A 19,743-nucleotide genomic window follows, 5' to 3' on the forward strand; every position below is an offset into this window, starting at 1 on the left:
TGAGTCCTCCAGTTTGGAGGAATTGAGATCTGTCACCAATTGTAGTTAATGGATTTTAGCCAAGAAAATTGTTGGGAGGGAAGCGAGTGCACCATACATACCCAAAGGGTTGACTTCAGGCAAGTTGTATTTCATGTGGTTTCTTTAAAAATCCCTAAATACCATGCATCATGTTCTGTATAGCTTATTAATTATTTCAAGATACATACATTAATTACAAGTTTTACGAAAATATCTATAAACAGAAAGTGTTGTCATAACTACAGTTATAATAATATCAATATTTGATAGTATAGTTAATAATGATCTTTGGAAGGACTATAAATGGAACAGGATTACTAGGTTAGTAAGAGCATAACCTTTAAACGGTGGACATTCCTTCTTGGTGTTGTGGTAATTAACCCCTTAGGTCCTGTGTTCTTGATTCAGACAATTACCAAAATTCTTTAAAAGGACAAATTAACTTAATACACATGGTATGGAGGGAGGTTATTGCTTTTCTACTTAAAACAATTTTAAAACCTATATACTGAATTTTATGTGGATTTAGAAAGAGAAGAAATTAATATGAGCTGGCAATTTTAGTGCAATTTTCATAATTACGTAATTTGAATGACTGAGGCCACAAAATAGGCACTTAGAAAAGAAAAAATTATCTTAAATATTGGTGGCAGCTTATCTCCTGCTGATCTGCCACTGCATTTCTTTGCCCCACCTACTAACATTCCTGCATTAGAATAAATGGGTTTTTGTTGAATTGGTCAAAGAAAAACATTTTGCTTTTAGGGTTTTTTTTTTAAATCTGTACAAAATACAGACTGAGAACTCCAATGCCTTGTTTCATTGCAAAGCAAGTAAAAGCTGTGATCTGCTGTTAAGATTTACTAGTGCAAACTCTTCTGCCTTCATGGAGTCTAAATGTAGGTCTTGTTGAAGACAAATGGAGCCTAAAATAGGGGAATAATAAAATGTTGCAAAATGTGGGAAAAACGGCAATGCCAATAGACCTTAAAAGGGCATTTTTGGGTAGTTTAGATCAGTGATTCTCAAACTTTTGTATTGGTGACCCCTTACATACAGCAAGCCTCTTTTTACATTTAACACTATTACAAATGCTGGAGGCGAAGTGGGGTTTTGGATGCTGCCAGCTTTTGATCCCCCCGTGTAATAATTTTGTGACCCCCTGATGAGTCACGACCCCCAGTTTGAGAACCCCCTGGTTTAGACACAAAATTCAATTTTAATGTCCTTTTTTAAAAAAGGAATTTACAAGACTGTAGAAGTGTTTTCATGATTTTTTAAAAGTCAGTTAATATTTTTATTTATTTTAGAAAAATAACATGAGACTTGAAATCTAGTCTTTAAAAAAAGAAAAGTTAAATGTTGTTTTGAATACTGCACGAGACAGACATCCCACTTTCCTGGGATCACAGCAATTACATTTTCCTATTTTAAAAAATTGGAAGTGGAAGGGAATTCTCCCCTGCTGCTGTGTAAAAGGCCCACACAGACTGTGAAAACTGAGTAAAGGTTCAATGCTGCAAACACACTCACAAGTAAATGAGGATAGTCCCACTGAACTCAGTTGACAGGTTCAGCCTTATTGACTACATGGGGGGGAAGTGACAAAATGCTGTGAGATGTACAAAGTAAAAAACAGGGGAAAAAAATTTCTCTAATGTCTGTCAGTTCTAGAAATCATATAAGTTACTTGAAACAATAGTAGGTAAAAATAAATTTTCCAACAGAAGTGAGTTGGGTTTCTTGTTTGTTTTTGGATTGTTGTTTGGTTTTCTCCCCCTTAGGACTTGTTTGTATACAGAAGTTACATTGGTTTAACATAAATCAGTTAAAAAAACAATTTAGGTAAACTGTTGCAACCCACTGTGTGGGCATACCTGCGTTGATTTAAACCTGGTTGTATTTTGTAGCTTGTTTCTGTCAATTTACCAATGAAGGCTAAACCAATAAAAGTCATGTTTAAATTATTTTAGCATCCATACACAAAGTGGCCCTGATAAAATCAGTTTAGCAGCACACCTTTAGTGTGAAACTATGTGGGCACAGCAGACCTGACTAAAAATAAAAGTTACCCTAATTAGCGTATGTTCGTTGTCCAAGTTAAGGGAAGTTCAAAAGTAAATAGCTAGCATAAATAGTGATAAGTAAGCTAAACTGTTTGTGTTAATAAATCTAAAGTGGCATCAGTAACATAAGAAATGAAACATATTTCTTTAAAAAAAGACTTTTTAAGAGTCTCTTCAACTATAGAAACTGCTAAAATTCAGTTATTGATGCATGCGATTTAAAAAAATTCAGTAGAAACATCCCTTCCAAGTGATTTGCATATTGAACATAATCAGATATAAGCAACATATGTTCTTGATGTATACACTTCTAAATGTGAACCTTATTTTTTTTGTGTGTGTGTGCGCGCATGTGTGTACAAACATATATGTGAAGGTCGTCTTCAGCTACAAGCAGATCGTCACCAGCAGGACATCCGAACCAGGGATTCGTTAATCCAGACTTTGGCAGCACTGTTGGAATTAGATGGTTTTGAACGAACACCTTTTAATGAAAGGCAAATTAACAGTTTTCACAAGCTTGTGAAAGAGAGACAAGAAAGAGAAGCAGAAACTGCCAGTCAGTTAATGGTAAGATTTTTGTCACCTTTCTTTATGCATTCTCATAATTAATTCTCATAATATCTGTTTTCATGATGCATGTGACTTGATAGCAGTAGAGTCATCAGAAGTCATGTTCTTTATTTCCTAGTCAAATGTTCACAAGGGACCTACATTACCATTACATTAATCCTTATCTCACAATTAGAATAATAGAATATCAGGGTTGGAAGGGACCTTAGGAGGTCATCTAGTCCAGCCCCCTGCTCAAAGTAGGACCAATCCCCAACTAAATCACCCCAGCCAGGGCCTTGTCAAGGCTGACCTTAAAAATCTCTAAGGAAGGAGATTCCACCACCTCCCTAGGTAACCCATTCCAGTGCTTCACCACCCTCCTAGTGAAAAAGTTTTTCCTAATATCCCACCTAACCCTCCCCACCCCCCACTGCAACTTGAGACCATTACTCCTTGTTCTGTCATCTGCTACCACTGAGAACAGCCTAGATCAATCCTCTTTGGAACCCCATTTCAGGTAGTTGAAAGCAGCTATCAAATCTCCCCTTTTTCTTCTATTCTGAAGGCTAAATAATCCCAGTTCCCTCAGCCTCTCCTCATAAGTCATGTGCTCCAGCCCCCTAATCATTTTTCTTGCCCTCCGCTGGACTCTTTCCAATTTTTCCAATTCTAGTATTATACACACAGTTGTCAACCGTTTTTAGAGTATGCTTGGTATTAGAAGATGCTTCTGCCAGGAAGACCTTGCAAGGACACCTTATATTGTTCAGGTGCTGTTGTTTTTTTAAATTTACACGCAGTGTAACTTATCATAAGCTCTAATGTAGTGAAAAAACATTTAATACTTGGATTGTAAGTTCCCTGGGGAAGGCACCATCTTTTTGTTCTGTGTTTGTACTGTGCCTAGCACAGTGGTGTTCTTACCCATGACTGGGGCTCGTAGGTAGCACAGCCGCCAACTTTTCATTGTGCTGGTGGGTGCTTAACCCCTGGCTCTGCCCCAGGCCCTACCCCCACTCCACCCCTTCCATCATTGCCACAGCCCCGCCTCTTCCTGCCCCTGTTCCGTCCCCAAGGCTGCCCCCTTTCCCCTCTCTCCCCAGCCTCCTGCACGCCACAAAACAGCTGATTGCTGTGGATGGGAGGGATGCGGAGGTGCTGATTGGCGGGGCCTGCTGGCAGGCAGGAGGATCGGGGGGAGGGGGAAGTGCTGATAGGGGGCTGCTTAGGACCCACCATTTTTTTCCCACCCACGGAGTCAGCACCTATGTTAGGTAGTATGGTAATACAAATAATATTCTGCTTAACATGAATGTCTAGAATTGGCTGGAAAAAATCCTCCTTGCCTATGCAAAATTTTGAATTTTGGAAAAAAAACTTGTCCCACATCAGGAGAATCGAAATGGAATTTTTCAGTTTGTTCAGAGGACTGCCCGACTCCTGCTAGGATGGCTGACTCCCCAAACACATGGTTCTTTGGGCTGCTCAGCTTAGAAGCTTGCTGCCCAGGCATTCAGGCATCCCCAGCTCCCAAGCTCTCTGCCAGGTGAACTGCTGAGAAGCGAGGGAAGTGGGTAGATGAGCTGGTGGGAAACCAGGCAAGTTTTTGTTGGAAACCTGCCTGGTGTCTGTCAAAAGATTTGTCAAAATCAACGCTTTCTTGCAAAATGATTTGATTTCAACGACTCGGTATTTTCCAACAGAAAAACATTTTTGTGGAAAATTTCCAACCAGCTCTATTACTGTTCCAAAATATTTCAGTGTGTTGCATTAGACAGGTGCCAATATGGTCATAGTGATCTACTTATAGAAAAAAGTCTGTAGGGGGCTTTGTATAAAATAATTCAGCTGTAGATAATTGCTTAGTAACTGTTTTGGATGGCTTCTTTGTTCAGAGAGAATTTGCAGAAAAAGAAACAATGAAACAAAAACAGATAGATGAAATAAGAGATAAGAAAACTGGACTGGAAAAAATCATTGACCTGAAGTCAGACATTCAAAATAACAAACAGCTTGAACTGAAGAATGTGAAATATGAACTGAATCAGTTGGAGGAGTCTTCAGACAGGATTCTGGAACTGGATCAGGAACTCATCAAGGCTGTAAGATTTTCTATTTGAATAATTTAAATAAATACACACCAGAAAGCATATTTGGTTGTCTTGTTGCTTTTGGTCACATCAAGTATTGCAGATGCGGACAGCAGTGATATAATGAAAGAACCTGATCACCTCTGCCATCCCCAAAACCGTGAAATCTATATCATGTTCTTTGAGAGTAACCTAGATTTTACTTGTTGGAATCAGTCATGATTGTTCTTGGACCCTGAAAAGAACATGGTGCCATGATTTTCACAGTTATAAACTTATAACAAGCCATCCCTATTCAAAGGCAAGTTGTCTAATTGCTGCCTCCTTACTTGTGCCTTTTTAGCCAAATGTTTGTACTTGTTTGCTTATAGCTGAAGAATTTAATGCATCATGGAATTTCTCCACATAGTCTTTCCCTTAAGTAAAACTCTTAAGTGTACTTTATCATTCAATGGATGCCAAAAAGCAAAGACCGAACAGGATGTGGATGAGGCACATTGAAGCCATATTCTATCTATCTAGCACCTTAACAGAGGAATGAAAACTCATTTTTCTTCTTACGTTAGCATCCATCAGGGTAGTAGATGAGCAGTTGGGGAGGCTGTACAACCTTTTTGGAGTCTTAACATCCATGTCCTCTTTTCTTTGTTTTACATCCCTTACTTACAGCCCCATTTCATAGCCTTCATCCTTCTGTCTGGAGTCCTTTCCGATCATGTAATTGTCCTTCCTTTATCCATCAGAGTTATTACTGTTGAGTAATGAAAATCCCTTCCTCTTGTCTCATTATCAGTCTGACTTCATTAGTCTTGTTTGAATTGGCATAATTATAAATCACATTTTAAAAATAAATCTTTGGTTGATTTTATTTTTCTGTTTAGGAATGTGAACTAGATAAGGCTGAGAAGAACAGCAATGTGGAAGCTCTTGAATTGGAGGTACATAAACTTCAGAATGAGAAAGCAAACCTGGACAAGGTCCTTCGGAAATTGGATCAAGAGATGGAACAGCTAAACTTGCATACCACGACAATCACTCAAATGGATATGTTGACGAAAGACAAAGTAGCGTATTTTTTTTTATTTTCCTAGTATCTTCCTTATTAAGAAATGTACATGAAGTTAATATCTTTCATTGAGGCTTTATGAGGAGCAGTTATTTATCAGAATCTTACATCATTAATTGCATAAAAAATTGTGCATTTGAAAAAAGATGTAACTTTATAAGTACACTGAATAAAATAACAGTTTGTGAATATAGAAAAGTATATTTTAAGTGTATTTTGTTCCCCAAGGTGGACAAAGAGGAGCAGATCAGAAAAATAAAATCTAGACATATTGATGAATTGACCTCATTGCTGGGATATTTTCCTAACAAAAAACAGCTTGAAGATTGGCTTCATGCTAAAACTAGAGAGATTAATCAGACAAGAGACAAGCTTGCCCAACTTAAGTAAGTATTCATTTGCTTGATTCTGGCTTCAGAATTTAATTTCTGAAGTTAGTTCATTTTGAAGATGGAGATTTTAATCCATTGTTTCTGTTACCTTACTACAGATATGTCTTGTTTGATTTATTATTGTTTGTTGCATCTTAAAATTAATGCGTATATAAGGTCAGAAGGGACCGTTATGCTAATCTAGTCTGACCTTCTGCATAACACAGGCTAAAAAACCTCACCCAGGAATCTCTATATCAAGCCCATAATTTCAGTTTGTAAAATTATTGAGGCCCCAGTCCTGCAGTGGGATACATATTGACAGACCCCCTTGCAGAATCCAGTTGAAGTTCATGAGACTCCATATAGATCTGGTTATAAGATTTGAGACTCAATGATACTGCAAAGTTCAGAATCATGAAATATAATGATCAGTCAAGAAATATACTTTTCTTGAAGAATAGAATGACAATTTGGTTTGGGTTTCATCCCCTTATGGTTGTAGAATAATGTTTTATTCAATAATATAAGTCTGATTTTTTTTTTTATATTGGAAATATCCACGTACCAGGTACGTTCTGTAATGGACTTTGTTTATAACTGTTAGGAAGCAGTCTAATTTTAGAATTTCTAACAAATATATTTTTGCATATGTAACTTAGCCCCCTTTCACAAGGATACTTAAGCCAAAAGCCAGTTCAAAATATTTTTAGAAAATGGGTTAGTATTAGGGCTGTCAATTAATTGCAGTTAACTCATGGAATGAACTCAAAAAAATTAATCGTGATTAAAAAAGTTAACCACGATTAATCGCACTGTTAGACAATAGAATACCAATTGAAATTTATTAAATATTTGTGGATGTTTTCTACATTTTCAAATGTAATTGAAATCAGTATAACACAGAATACAAAGTGTACAGTGCTCACTTTATTTTTTTATTACAACTATTTGCACTGTAAAAAACAAAAGAAATAGTATTTTTCAAATCACCTAATACAAGTACTGTAGTGCAATCTTTTTATTATGAAAGTTGAACTTGCAAATGTAAAATTATGTACAAAAATAACTTCATTCAAAAATAAAACAATGTAAAACTTTAGAGACTATACGTCCACTCAGTTCTACTTCAGCCAGTCGCTCGGACAAACAAGTTTGGTGTTACAATTTGCAGGAGATAATGCTGTCTGCTTCTTGTTTACAATGTGACCTGAAAGCGAGAACAGGCGTTCGCATGGCACTTCTGTAGCCAGCGTTGCAAGGTATTTACATGCCAGATATGCTAAATATTGGTATGCCCTTCGTTGTTCAGCCGCCATTCCAGAGGACATGCTTCCATGCTGATGATGCTCATTAAAAAAATAACACGTTAACTAATTTTTTGACTGAACTCCTTGGGGGAGAATTGTATGTCTCCTGTTCTGTTTTACCCGCATTCTGCCATATATTTCATGTTATAGCAGTCTCAGATGATGACCCAGCACATGTTCGCTTTAAGAACACTTTCACTGTAGATTTCACAAAACGCAAAAAAGGTACCAATGTCAGACTTCTAACCAACCCAAGGTTTAGGAATCTGAAGTGCCTTCCAAAACGTGAGAGGGATGACGTATGGAGAATGCTTTCAGAAAACTTAGAAGAGCAGCACTCAGATGCGGAAACTATAGAACCAGAACCACCAAAAAGAGAAAATCAACCTTCTGCTGGTGGCATCTGACTCAGATGATGAAAATGAACATGTGTCAGTCCGCACTGCTTTGGATCGTTATCGAGCAGAACCCATCATCAGCGTGGATGCATGTCCTCTGGAATGGTGGTTGAAGCATGAAGGGACATATGAATCTTTAGCACATCTGGCACGTAAATATCTTGCGGCGCTGACTACAACAGTGCCATGCGAACGCCTGTTCTCGCTATAGTATTCCTTATAGATTAGGTTTTCAGCCAAAACTAGCAGGAATTTGTCCAATGTGAATTTGAGATTCAAGCTAACCTAATAGTTTCTGGGCTATAATGGTTTGTAAGCTTGTTTCAGTGCCCTTCTTTAATATAAGAATTCACACATTCCTGTTTCAGTAAAGAACTAGCTTCAGCAGAACAAAATAAAAATCATACCAGTATTGAGTTAAGAAAAAAAGAAGAGCAGTTGTCCAATTATGAAGACAAACTTTTTGATGTTTGTGGAAGCCAAGATTTTGATAGCGATCTGTACAAACTTCAGGATGAAATTGAAAAGACTTCAAAGCAGCGAGGTAAGTTTAGGTATTTCTTCACTTTCTTCTAAGCTCTTTTTAAATTTAAATTCCAAATCTTAAGACAGTAATACTGCCTGTTATATGGAGTAGTGGGTCCTTATCTTTATTTGTGAGATGAGCAATAGTTAATATAAAATTTTATATAAGGCCCAACCTGAAGGTGCCACATTTAAGAATAAAATTAAAATCAGTTTTCCTTAGTTTTATTCTTTTACTTCTATATTGCATGTAAACAGCCACGAAAACATTTTCGTTATCTCAGTGAATTTGCTACCTTATTACTTTATTCTTATAAATTTACTAATAACTACTTTGACGTAGTAAATATGTAGGTCCTGATCCTGGATTGTGTCAAAGCTGGGAGAATATTCCACTACCTGGATCTGCCAGCTATACAAACAGTGCAAACTAGCAGCTGCTGTTTGGCCATAGACTTGGCTCGTCGTGCCTAATGTTAGCAGAAGAGTCTAGTAGTATTCAAAGAAAATTACAGTCACTTTCACAATTCATTTATAAGAGAGAGCAATTTAAGCTAAAATATTCCATTGTTCTGTTAATTTCACAGGTTTCAACTTTGTTTCCTTTTATAGTGCTACAAATTATTGTTGCAGATTTGGTTATTCACTGCTTTAATTGACAAACTTTAATTTATTCTTTTAAAAACAGCTATGCTTGCTGGAGCCACAGCAGTTTATTCACAGTTTATTACACAGCTGACAGATGAGAACCAGTCATGTTGTCCAGTTTGTCAGAGGGTCTTTCAAACAGAATCAGAACTGGAAGATGTAATTAGCGATCTGCAGTCCAAGTTACGTCTTGCTCCAGATAAACTGAAGTCAACAGAGTCTGAGCTTAAAAGAAGAGAAAAGAAGCGTGATGAAATGATGGGGCTTAAACCAATAAGGTAAGGTACCATGCAAAGTATACTGCACCTCTTGTTACACACTTTTAAAAGGAATCATATTATTCCAAATGATGATAGTTTCTGTGCGTTACAAAGAACAAGGATAAACGTGAGGAAAATATTTTGAAGTAGATAATTCAACTCTCAAAACACTAACCCTCAAAAGTGTCATTACATCAATATATAATAACCAAGAGCTTTGTCCTCTACTCCGTTTAGACTGTACTATATGTTTGACAATTCCAGTACTTTCACATTTCTGTTGAGGGTTAGGCAGAGGAATTGGTTAAGTGTTGCTTCTTCAGAGGTCATGTCCAGTATAAAAAATCCTTCATTTTTTTTTTCACTTTTTAACATCTATATAACTAAAATGGTGAAATTATTTATGCTGTCACTAAAATGTCTTCATTCTACTTCATGTTAAATATGTTTGCCATAAGTGCTGAAGCAGAGGCTATGTTGCTGAAAACAAACTGTGAATCAAGCTCACCATTTTACAAACATTTTGTTACAGGAGATATAAATCAATTATTTTTATTAATCTTTCTGTTTCTGAGAAGGTTTTGTGAATTCAGACCTTCTGGAGCAGAAGTTCTGAACTTAGGATCTGCGGGGACATCCTAGTGGGTCCCCAGTACCTCCTCTGTATTGCTGAGGTTCAAGTGTGTGTGTGTGTTTTCCTGCCTTTTTTGGAATCCATCCTTGTATCCATATACTGCTAATCCAGGGGTTCTCAGACTTTTGTACTGGTGACCCCTTTCACACAGCAAGCTTCTGAGTGCAACCCCCCTTATATATATAAAAAAAGTGTTTTTAATGTATATTTCGCACCATTATAAATGCTGGAGACAAAGTGGGGTTTGGGGTGGAGGCTGACAGCTCGTGACCCCCCATGTAATTACCTCATGACCCCCTGAGGGGTCCCGACCACCAGTTTGAGAACCCCATCCCTGCATGGATTGAATTTTATCCCTTGACATTAGATATTTCTAAGGAGCAGTTTAATTGTTGTTGTCTTTGAAATTTACCAGATGGCACCAGATAGCAGTTAATGTTGAAAAAAAATCACCAGATGGATTCCTGCAGATCTCTCTACAAAGATTAATTCTCCTTGCTTCAAAATTGTCTGCATCTTTTCAACTGGGAAAAATGTATCACACAGGGCACTTTGAATTACTCTCCTTTTCTTCTCTCCCAACTCTCCCAAAACAAAACTGAAAAAAAGTTTAGCATTCATGTCAGTACCAACAAGATTTGGGGTTGGGGTGGAAAACGCATGAATTTTGCAGAGGTGAAGGATCTCCAAGCTCAGGAAATGTTGGGAGCCAGTTTTCTAGTAGAGTCTGGTTAGCTCAGGGTTGCATGTGACTTAGTGTGTAAGGGCAGGGGCCGGGGGGGAATACACAATATAAAAAGCTGAGATGCTTTTTCTTCACAAGGTGGTAGTATTGTATAGTGGTTTTCTGTAAGATCTGAGACTAGCATGAGCACATTGCTTTGATAAGGTTTCTTGGCTTTGAACTGATCTTAGCTGACTGAAAGGATAGGATCTGTTACCATAGGTTGATGAATGAGATAACCAGATAGGCAGGTTTCAGTAAGTGACAATTTCTGTAAAATAGTTCCATCTGCTCCAATTCTAAATCATAGCACAAATTACACATTATATTGAACTTAAGCTACTATTTTTAAATGGGCAATTGTTATTATAGATTTATATTTTATATTAAGGCAGACCATAGCTGAACTTAAAGAAAAGGACATACCAGACTTAAGAAACAAGCTACAGAATGTAAACCGAGATATTCAGCGCCTAAAGAATGATGTAGAAGAACAGGAAACTCTCTTAGGTACAGTTATGCCTGAGGAGGAAAGTGCCAAAGCATGTTTACAAGATATAACACTTATGGAAAGGTATCAGGTAAGTTTACTAGATTTATTAATGAATAAAATAACACTCCCTTAGTGCTACCTTGGTATGCAGTCCATCACGGTGCCTCTAAATGTTGAAGAATCTCAAAGCCAATAGAGGAAAAAAAGGATTTAAAAAAAATAATACCAAACTTATCATATGTTTTGGGTGATGATAATATTATATACTTGTATAGTGCCCTTAATTTCAGAGGATACTAAAGTGCTTTACAAACAATTCACAAGCATCACTGGGTTTGTAGAACTCCATGGTGGAAGTAGGTGAAAGATCTTTTTCCTGTGTTCTCCAAGTGGGAACACAATCGCTTTGGAAGCAACTCCTAATTAGTAACTGAACTGTCCTTTACACCCCTAACCTTCTGCCACTCTATTCCAACTCTTCCTGCATCTGGGCTTCATACTATGTGACTCTCCAAATATTGCCCATTTGCTATAGCTCCATCCACATACATGTGGGGGCAGCATTTGCCTCATAATTAAGTGAAAATATTCATGCAGCACTGAATAAGAGAAGATAAATTCAAGAATGTTCCTAACTCTGACTGATTTTTAAAAAAAACAATACAATAGCTGACATAGTTTCAGCTGTGTCAAACCGTGGCACAGTGTTTAAAGGTGTCAAATGGGCAGGAAATAAAGTCCTATACTTCTGCACCCTGTATGATTTGAAGTAAGTCATGTTGATCATACTGATTTAAAATTCCCTTAGTTCTGAATGCATCATTATATATTTATTACTCTGGCTACATTTTTCCTTTCTTTGTTTCAACAGACCTTAAGTGTAAGCTTTTACAATTGTGCCTAATTTAATAAAATGGACTACAAAATTACATCATCTATTTTACACACTGAATTTTTCAGATAGAAACCTTTGTGTGAATGCTATTTTCCCGTGCACATCTGAAGTTCTGAATTTGAGAATATTTAGGTGTTCAAAATAAATTATGCAATTTTGGAATCTGCGTTAAGAACTCTTTGCAAATTTTGTCTATAGTATAAACTCATTTTCTAATAACCTCGTCCATTTGTACATTTGTTTTAAAAATAAATAGTACATTTTAGATTAAAACACATTTTTTAGTATAAGCTGCTCTGAATTTGAAGTAGTATAAGTGCAAGATTGTTTTCTTAAAGTTATTAAATACAGCAGTCAACAGTACAAAAATCTTAACGTTTTTTCCTGTTATTTTCAGACTGATCTCAGGGATGTTGAACGAAAAATTGCACAGCAGGCCAATAAGCTGCAAGGGGTAGACTTAGGTCGAACTGTTATACAAGTAAGCCAGGAAAAACAAGAAAAAAAACACCTGTGGGATACAGGTAAATCATAGAATTAAACTGTTAGTTTCCCAGCCACTATGCATTTTGAATATTGAAAGTAACTTTTTAAAACTCTGTATTTTAAAGTATATGCTTATTTATATTTTTAATGTTTTAAAGCAATAGTTGATGATTATTTAAGATCTTTTAATGAAATCTTATGTCAGGCATACTGCTTCTCATTTTTCATTGGAATGTTTTGTGTGTTATGATCTGTCATCTGATACTAAGAGTAAGATTTCAGTTAGTGCAGAGTAAAAGGTGTTTTGGTTAATGTAAGGTTGATTAAATGTGTTTTTTTTTTTTTAATTTATTTTTCTACAGTTACTGGTAAAATTGAGTTAAATCAAAAACTTAAACAGGACCAGCAGACTCAGATCCAGCAGCTAAAGAGTACAGTGAATGAACTTAAAGCAGAGAAGCTACAAATTTCCAGTAATATGCAGCGTCGACAACAACTGGAAGATCAGACTGTAGAATTGTCCACTGGGGTTCAGTCTTTGTACAGAGAGATCAAAGTAAGAAAATCCAATAGTAATTTATTTACTTTTGCGGAAATACTGTTAAATATTTAATTTAACTGGGGTACGCTAGGATTAACTTTATCCTATTTTAACATTATCAGTTATCATGGAAATTAAGATTTTTTTTTTTTAAATTTCTCATCTTTATTTTGCCACCATATAAATTTGGGGACCTATAGCACTTGCTTTATCGGCATATTCACAATTTCATTAACCCTGAAAAAATAAACATACTTCCTTAAAAAAACATTCCAGGTCACAGAAAAACCATGTCTGTTCACATTCGTGCATGTTTTTTTTTTTTTCACAATTTTAGAAGCAATAACATGAAACAATCTCTAAGGCATTGAGAAGATAAGGATGGATTTCTAATGGAAATTAAGCATCTTGGCCTTTTTTCCCCCAGGAGGCGAAGGATCAGCTATTTCCTTTGGAAGCAACTTTAGAAAAACTTCAGCGGGAGAGAGTAGATCTAATCAACAAAAAGAACACAAGTAACAAAATAACACAAGAGAAGGTTAGACTACTTATCACATGTTAGTAAAATATATTTTGCTTGTTGGGATAGTAGAAATTCAGTCAATTAAAATTACACACTCTTTTAGACAAAGGTGCAGGGCCTTTGTCATCAGGAAGTTTGCCTTGTTGAGAATTGTGGTGGATTTACATAGTAGAAGATTAATGTGAAGCAACCTATCAAATGTGTGAGATTGTTTAGCATTTATATTGGTACTCATTGCCAAAGCACCTGGCTACTTTACATTTCTGACAGCAATTAATTAAAAATCAATAAAATGTAGTAATATAATAAATAGCCTTGTTAGGGGAAAAAAGCTCTGTGTAACAACAGTCATAAAAAATAACTATGCATCTATCTGCTAGAAAATATAACATTTTAATGTGTTTTGAAAAATATGGTAATGTGAGAGAAACTGGATAATACTTGGCTTTTAAAAACTAAATGGTTTCACAGCAAAGTAAACTTTAGCTATGATAATGATCTGCACTTTGAAAATGTTCTGTACTTAAAGTTTATGCAGTTCTGTGAAGTATATATATTTCTTAGACCTAAACATATATTTCATTAGATACTTTTCTCCACAGATAAATGAGATCAAAGAGAAAGTTAAAAATATCCATGACTATGTGAAAGAAATTGAGAAATATATTCAGGGAGGAAAAGAAGACTATAAAAAGGTAATTTTATAATAAAGAGAATAAAAATACTCTTAAACTTTATTTTTTGTTAAACTAACAAAATTTCCTTTTTGTGTAGCAAAAAGAGTCTGAACTTGATGAAGTAAAAACTCAACTAGCTGACTGTGAGAAACAGAAAGAAAAAATAAATAAAGAAATGGGAACAATTAGACAAGACATTGATACTCAGAAGGTAGGTTCCGATTCGTCTTGGTTTATGATAGAGCATATACTGAATGGTTAGGCCTTGATCCTGTAGGTGGGTCCAGGCAGGTGGTCCCTAGCACCCAGGCAGAACTGCGGTGACTCAGGAGTGACCTTCGCTGGCACAGGGTCTTCCCACATAGATCAATTTGCCTGATCAGGACCTTAGTGAGAATAATTACCATGTATCAGCCCAAAAAATTGCAAGATTTACACATTCTAAAGTAGATGCATTCTTGAAAAGCGGGGTCTGTAATGTTCAGTTTACGTGGTAGTCCAAAAGAGATAAGTATATAGTGTAATTAACAGCCTACATTTGCAGAAGTGACTAGTAATTTTGTGTCTAGAGCCTTCTGGGTAGGAGGGCCCTTTAAGGATACCCAGAAATCAAGGCATCAGAAGCAACTAGTCACTCTTGAACATGTTTATTAGCTTGTACCTGTGCTCTTTCAATACTTGAAATTCTTTGATGGTGTATTTAACAAATACTACGTATATTCTCAAGCATGAGATTGGATTTATCTCATTTTTTTCACTATGCTATGTGTTTAATCAGAATGAAGTATTATTGTGACACCTAAATTTTATTTATTTGCAAGCAAAAATCCCACTGGCATGTCTGATATTTTATTATTAATAATATTCGTTGTAATGCCTAAAGGCATTTTGAGGCATACATGGTTCATGGAAAATTTCATCTCCGATGACTTATCTGTCAGAGCCATTGATTAAAATAATCAAAAGCTTTCATTTAGTTGTGGAAAGTCATGTTTTTTGTAAAAACATGGAATTTGAAAAATGCATTAATCTGTTAAACCACTTGACTTTATTTGACTTTAGATCCAGGAAAGATGGCTAGAGGATAACCTTACATTAAGAAAAAGAAATGAAGAGCTAAAAGAAGTTGAAGAAGAACGAAAGCAAAATTTGAAGGAGATGGGGGAAATGAAAGTTCCACAGCTGAAAAAGTAGGGGTATCTTATCTTTTTTAAAAAAAAATAGCATCTTAAATGTTAAGCGGGCATTTTCAAGAAGTTGATCACATCTTAACAGAGAATTGTTTCATGGACAACCTTTCCTCCACTCACACAGACCACTTCCCCTCCAAGTTCATGCTTGCGTAAAATCCCTGTGTCAACTATAGCATAAGCTAATTGCTTAAATTAAAAAGTGGTGCTAATTAAAAGTACATTAAATATTTTCCTGTCTTTTTGTGTGTCATTTAGTAGTAGGAATTAAGAGGAAGGCCAGCAAATATTCCAGAAACCATAGTTTTGAGGACTGCTGCTTTACAAAATCTCCAAAGGTCCAATCCTACAAACACTTCTTACATGAGTGAAGTTACGCGCATGCATAAGTCCATTTGATGTTTGTGGGACTCCTCATATGAGTAGTCACTCACGTGTGTTTGCATGATCTAACCCAATGTAATCATATATGCTTTGTGACTACTGTGGCAACCAATCCTGCAAGTAGCATTTCAGATAGAATTATAAAATAACAATACCACCACTTTTATATAACACGTCTAATACAGCTTAATATTTTATGAGCAGTGTATCTTTTCCGATAGTTTTGTAATATGAAATTTAAAATGTCATGTATGATTGTCTCATTTTAAAAAATGTTGCTAGGGAGAGTATCTTTGCCCTCTTTCTTGTTGCTGCACGTTGAATGGTTTCAATGATTTTTCCATTATAATTCCAATCAATGGGTGGGGAATTAATTCACTTCTCCAGACAAGTATATCTTGTCTTCATGTCTTTTTTTTCATGCTCAATCCTGCTTGCATTAAAGTCAATGGCAGATCTTCCATTGATTTCAGCAATTTTGGTATTAATCCCTTGGGATTGTATATTCTTTGGGGCAGTAGCTATTTTTTATATTTGTTAGTACAGTGCCAAATGCAGTATTGGCACCTAACAAATTATCAAAATAATAATCTTGTTGCTGAGCAGCAGCATGAATAATTAGGTCCATAATGTCAGACTAGTTATTTTATATATTTCTAGCATTCCAGCCTCCAACATTGGTCATTTGTTTTCTCTAACTAGATAGTGGCTTTAAATTTATTCTGTAAACAAATTTTATCAAAAATGTTTTCTCACTTTTTGCCAATATTAAATGTACTTCCATAGTACGCTTCCAACTTTCAGACCAATAAATATACCTTAGGCCTGGTGGATTAATTTCTAGTACTTAAGTTTGTATACAAAATGTTACTTTCTGGCATAAATAGGGAAGTAGGGCTGTTTTTTAAAGACTTCTTTGTATATGAAGCCTTAAATGCTGAACACATAATATACCTTGATTCCTCTCTTATTTGACAGTGAACGACAACGTCTGGAGGAAAAAATAGAGGATTTGAAAAGAAATCACAGTTTGGCATTAGGTCGGCAGCATGGATTTGAGGAAGAGATCATTCGGTTTAAGAAAGAGCTTCGAGAATCTCAGTTCAAAGATGCGGAGGAAAAATACAGAGAAATGATGATTGTTATGAGAACAACAGAGCTGGTAAACAGGGACCTAGACATGTACTACAAGGCACTTGATAAGTGAGTATTTTAATATGATGACACTCCCTAAACGTTTAGAGACTGTTTTACACTTAGAAACATCACACACCTCTCTCATGAGCCTAAAACTAAAATAATTTTTGAAATGCAATATTATCTTTTGCAGTGCAAACTATGCCACTAAAGCTGACTTATCATGTGTAGCTACTGGGGAAAAAAAAGTCTGATCAATATTCTTTTCTCCTGAGATGTAATTTTAAAAAGACATTGTCAAGCCCAAGGTTGACTGGGTCAAAATTGGTTAGGTTTTGATCAAAGCAAATTCTTCAATTTAATAAAAATAAATTATTCATATAGTACACTTAGGAACAACCGTGTATAACAAACCATTGGTGAACACAACAGGAAAGGGAAGAGTTTTGGTATGGAAACAGCTTTCAATTTCAAGCTTTCTAGGATAAATTCAAAATAGTGAGTAAATTAATTCTTAAAAATTCTTGACATTCTTGAAAAATACCATGATTCTTTCCCTGATATAAAATCAGTTATTTAAGTTTAAAGTTCCTATAGAAATATGAGGTATTTCTTTTTCAATGGTTCTATAATATTTATCCTGAAAACTTGCAACCGGAACTTCTTTATAGCTAGAAGATAGGATGAAGATAGCTGCATTTTCTTAAAACAAATTTTATTAATGAAGAAAATAATTCAGCACATTGCACAAGATTGGAACCATTAAAATGTCCCCAGAAATTAAGGTATATCTGTCATCATGTCATCCACTCCATTTTCATGTATGCAATCCAGCTGAACCAGTTAAGTCATAACAAAGTTGTCTTCCTAACCCTCTCAGACCCATTTCATTCCCAGTTCTTTAGAGAAACTCTTTGGGTCTGGATGTACATGTTAGGAGGTATGGGAGAAGATTCATATCATTATATTCATTCACTGGACAGTTTTGCTGAACCTAAACGATAATGCAGGATCATTCTGTTGGCCTTTTGTGTAGAACTCTCTCCGTGCTATGAAACCCACTTTCATGGGGCTCCCCAGGGAAGCTAAAGGCAGAGGTAACCCAGGCAGCACTGTTCCCTAGCAGCAGAGTTGTCTGGGAACCAGAGGAGGATCCAAAGGTGGTGTGGAAACACAGGATCTCCATGCAGATTGTCCTGTTCTCCTATAGATCCTTTCCCACATAAAGGAATTTTTTAGGAAACTGTATAAGGAGAGTCACACAGAAGTTTCATTTTCTTATCACTCCCTCTGATCATTGGCACGCCTCATACCGTTTTTTTTTACAGGGGGAATGGGGAGGGAGTAAACTTTCGACTCAATAAAGATACACAAGGTATAACTGTTATGGATAATCAGGGATGTTTTTCTCTCATTTAGCCCAAAAAGTCAAAAATAACAGTTATGAGCACGGTGGAATTTGGTTATCACACCCATTTTTTCCTCTTCTTTTCTATATAAGTTCTTGTACTACCTTCATTACCATAGTATCTTAGTACCTTCTAGTCACGCACTAAGCAATATGATTAGCATTTGTCACAAGTGCTTTCCTCTTTCTAACTCTCTCTCATACCAAGTGGAGAATTATGTGTGCAGTGTAGTGTTTTGACTTGGAGGGGTTTGAGGGTTTTTTAATGTATGTGCTGTGTTTTCTGTTAGAGAAGAAAAGATTGAACAAGTGCTCCTTAGAGTAGAGTGTGGTGAGGTTTGTGATGGTCCTTACTTCCTGTGGGAGTCCTTACGTCCTGTCATTCAAGTCTCAGATTGACCTCATCAAGAAAGACTTTTCTCTTGCACAGAAGATCTTTCTCTTCTGGTAGAAAGCTCCATTGTCCCCAAGAAGCAGAACTGTTGATCGCAGTCTTCAATCCAGAGCTTTAGTTGATCTTTTTGATACGCTCAGCTGGCCTAGGCTATTGAGTACCTTGCAGATAAGGATTGAGAACTTGGTGTTGATATTCTATGGGAAACCAGCATAGAGAGTGGAGAACAGGTTACATGTGCCTGTGGTAGCCCGTACTCCTAAAGAGATGTGATGAAGCATTCTGTACTAGTTGGAGTTTCCTAAGGGCTTATGGCTTCATGCCCAGGGCCTATGTTAAATGAATGTAAAGATAAAGCAAGCTGTTGGGGACTGTTTTTCCTCCATAATTTTTTTTTAAAAGCAATAAACTAGTTTTCCTTTCTACTGGGCTTACAATTTTTCATCAGTAAAGGTATTCTACATGTTTGTTTTACAATGGAATTTAAACTACAACAAATATTCTTTAGTGTTTTCTGTATTTTACAAAGATTTAGAGACACAGAGAGCACAGTTTGGGGCTAATGTTATGATACTAACATATTATAGTAAATTATCACAATTATATTAGTCTTTTATGGATGCACTGCGGATGTATAAAGGTTAGTCCTCCATTGATAATGACTTAACCAGAGATGGTTATATATTGTGATGAACAAGAATTAAAATTTAAATTTATTACAGTTCTATTCAGTAGATATTACCTCGTGTTTTTTCTGCGGTGTTCAAAGGTTGATTTTCAGTGAAAGTATACTTTCTTTACATGTAAATTTTTTCAGAATATGAAATTAGTGTAATAGAAGTAATTTTATTACTACAAAAATTAATTTCAGTTAGATTTGTTAATATTCCACTATAAGCCTCTCCAAAATTCATTAAATAGTGAATGTTGAAATTTAGTGTGCAACC

The 19,743-nt window shown here is 35.9% G+C and overlaps 1 protein-coding gene across 2 annotated transcripts in view; it reads left to right on the forward strand.

Moving 5' to 3' along the window:
• RAD50 (RAD50 double strand break repair protein) overlaps positions 1-19,743 on the forward strand; it is a 39,620-nt gene that overhangs the window by 12,291 nt on the left and 7,586 nt on the right. For both annotated transcript variants that reach the window (XM_073355655.2, XM_073355657.1), the window contains exons 9-22: positions 2,464-2,657; positions 4,538-4,744; positions 5,614-5,796; positions 6,027-6,184; positions 8,246-8,421; positions 9,091-9,328; positions 11,060-11,249; positions 12,454-12,580; positions 12,905-13,098; positions 13,511-13,621; positions 14,209-14,301; positions 14,381-14,494; positions 15,346-15,473; positions 16,836-17,060. In XM_073355655.2, coding sequence (XP_073211756.1) covers positions 2,464-2,657; positions 4,538-4,744; positions 5,614-5,796; positions 6,027-6,184; positions 8,246-8,421; positions 9,091-9,328; positions 11,060-11,249; positions 12,454-12,580; positions 12,905-13,098; positions 13,511-13,621; positions 14,209-14,301; positions 14,381-14,494; positions 15,346-15,473; positions 16,836-17,060 — 2,338 coding nt within the window. The remainder of the gene's footprint in view (positions 1-2,463; positions 2,658-4,537; positions 4,745-5,613; positions 5,797-6,026; positions 6,185-8,245; positions 8,422-9,090; positions 9,329-11,059; positions 11,250-12,453; positions 12,581-12,904; positions 13,099-13,510; positions 13,622-14,208; positions 14,302-14,380; positions 14,495-15,345; positions 15,474-16,835; positions 17,061-19,743) is intronic.

The sequence above is a fragment of the Lepidochelys kempii genome, chromosome 8, assembly GCF_965140285.1.
Source record: "Lepidochelys kempii isolate rLepKem1 chromosome 8, rLepKem1.hap1, whole genome shotgun sequence".
NCBI lineage: Eukaryota > Metazoa > Chordata > Testudines > Cheloniidae > Lepidochelys > Lepidochelys kempii.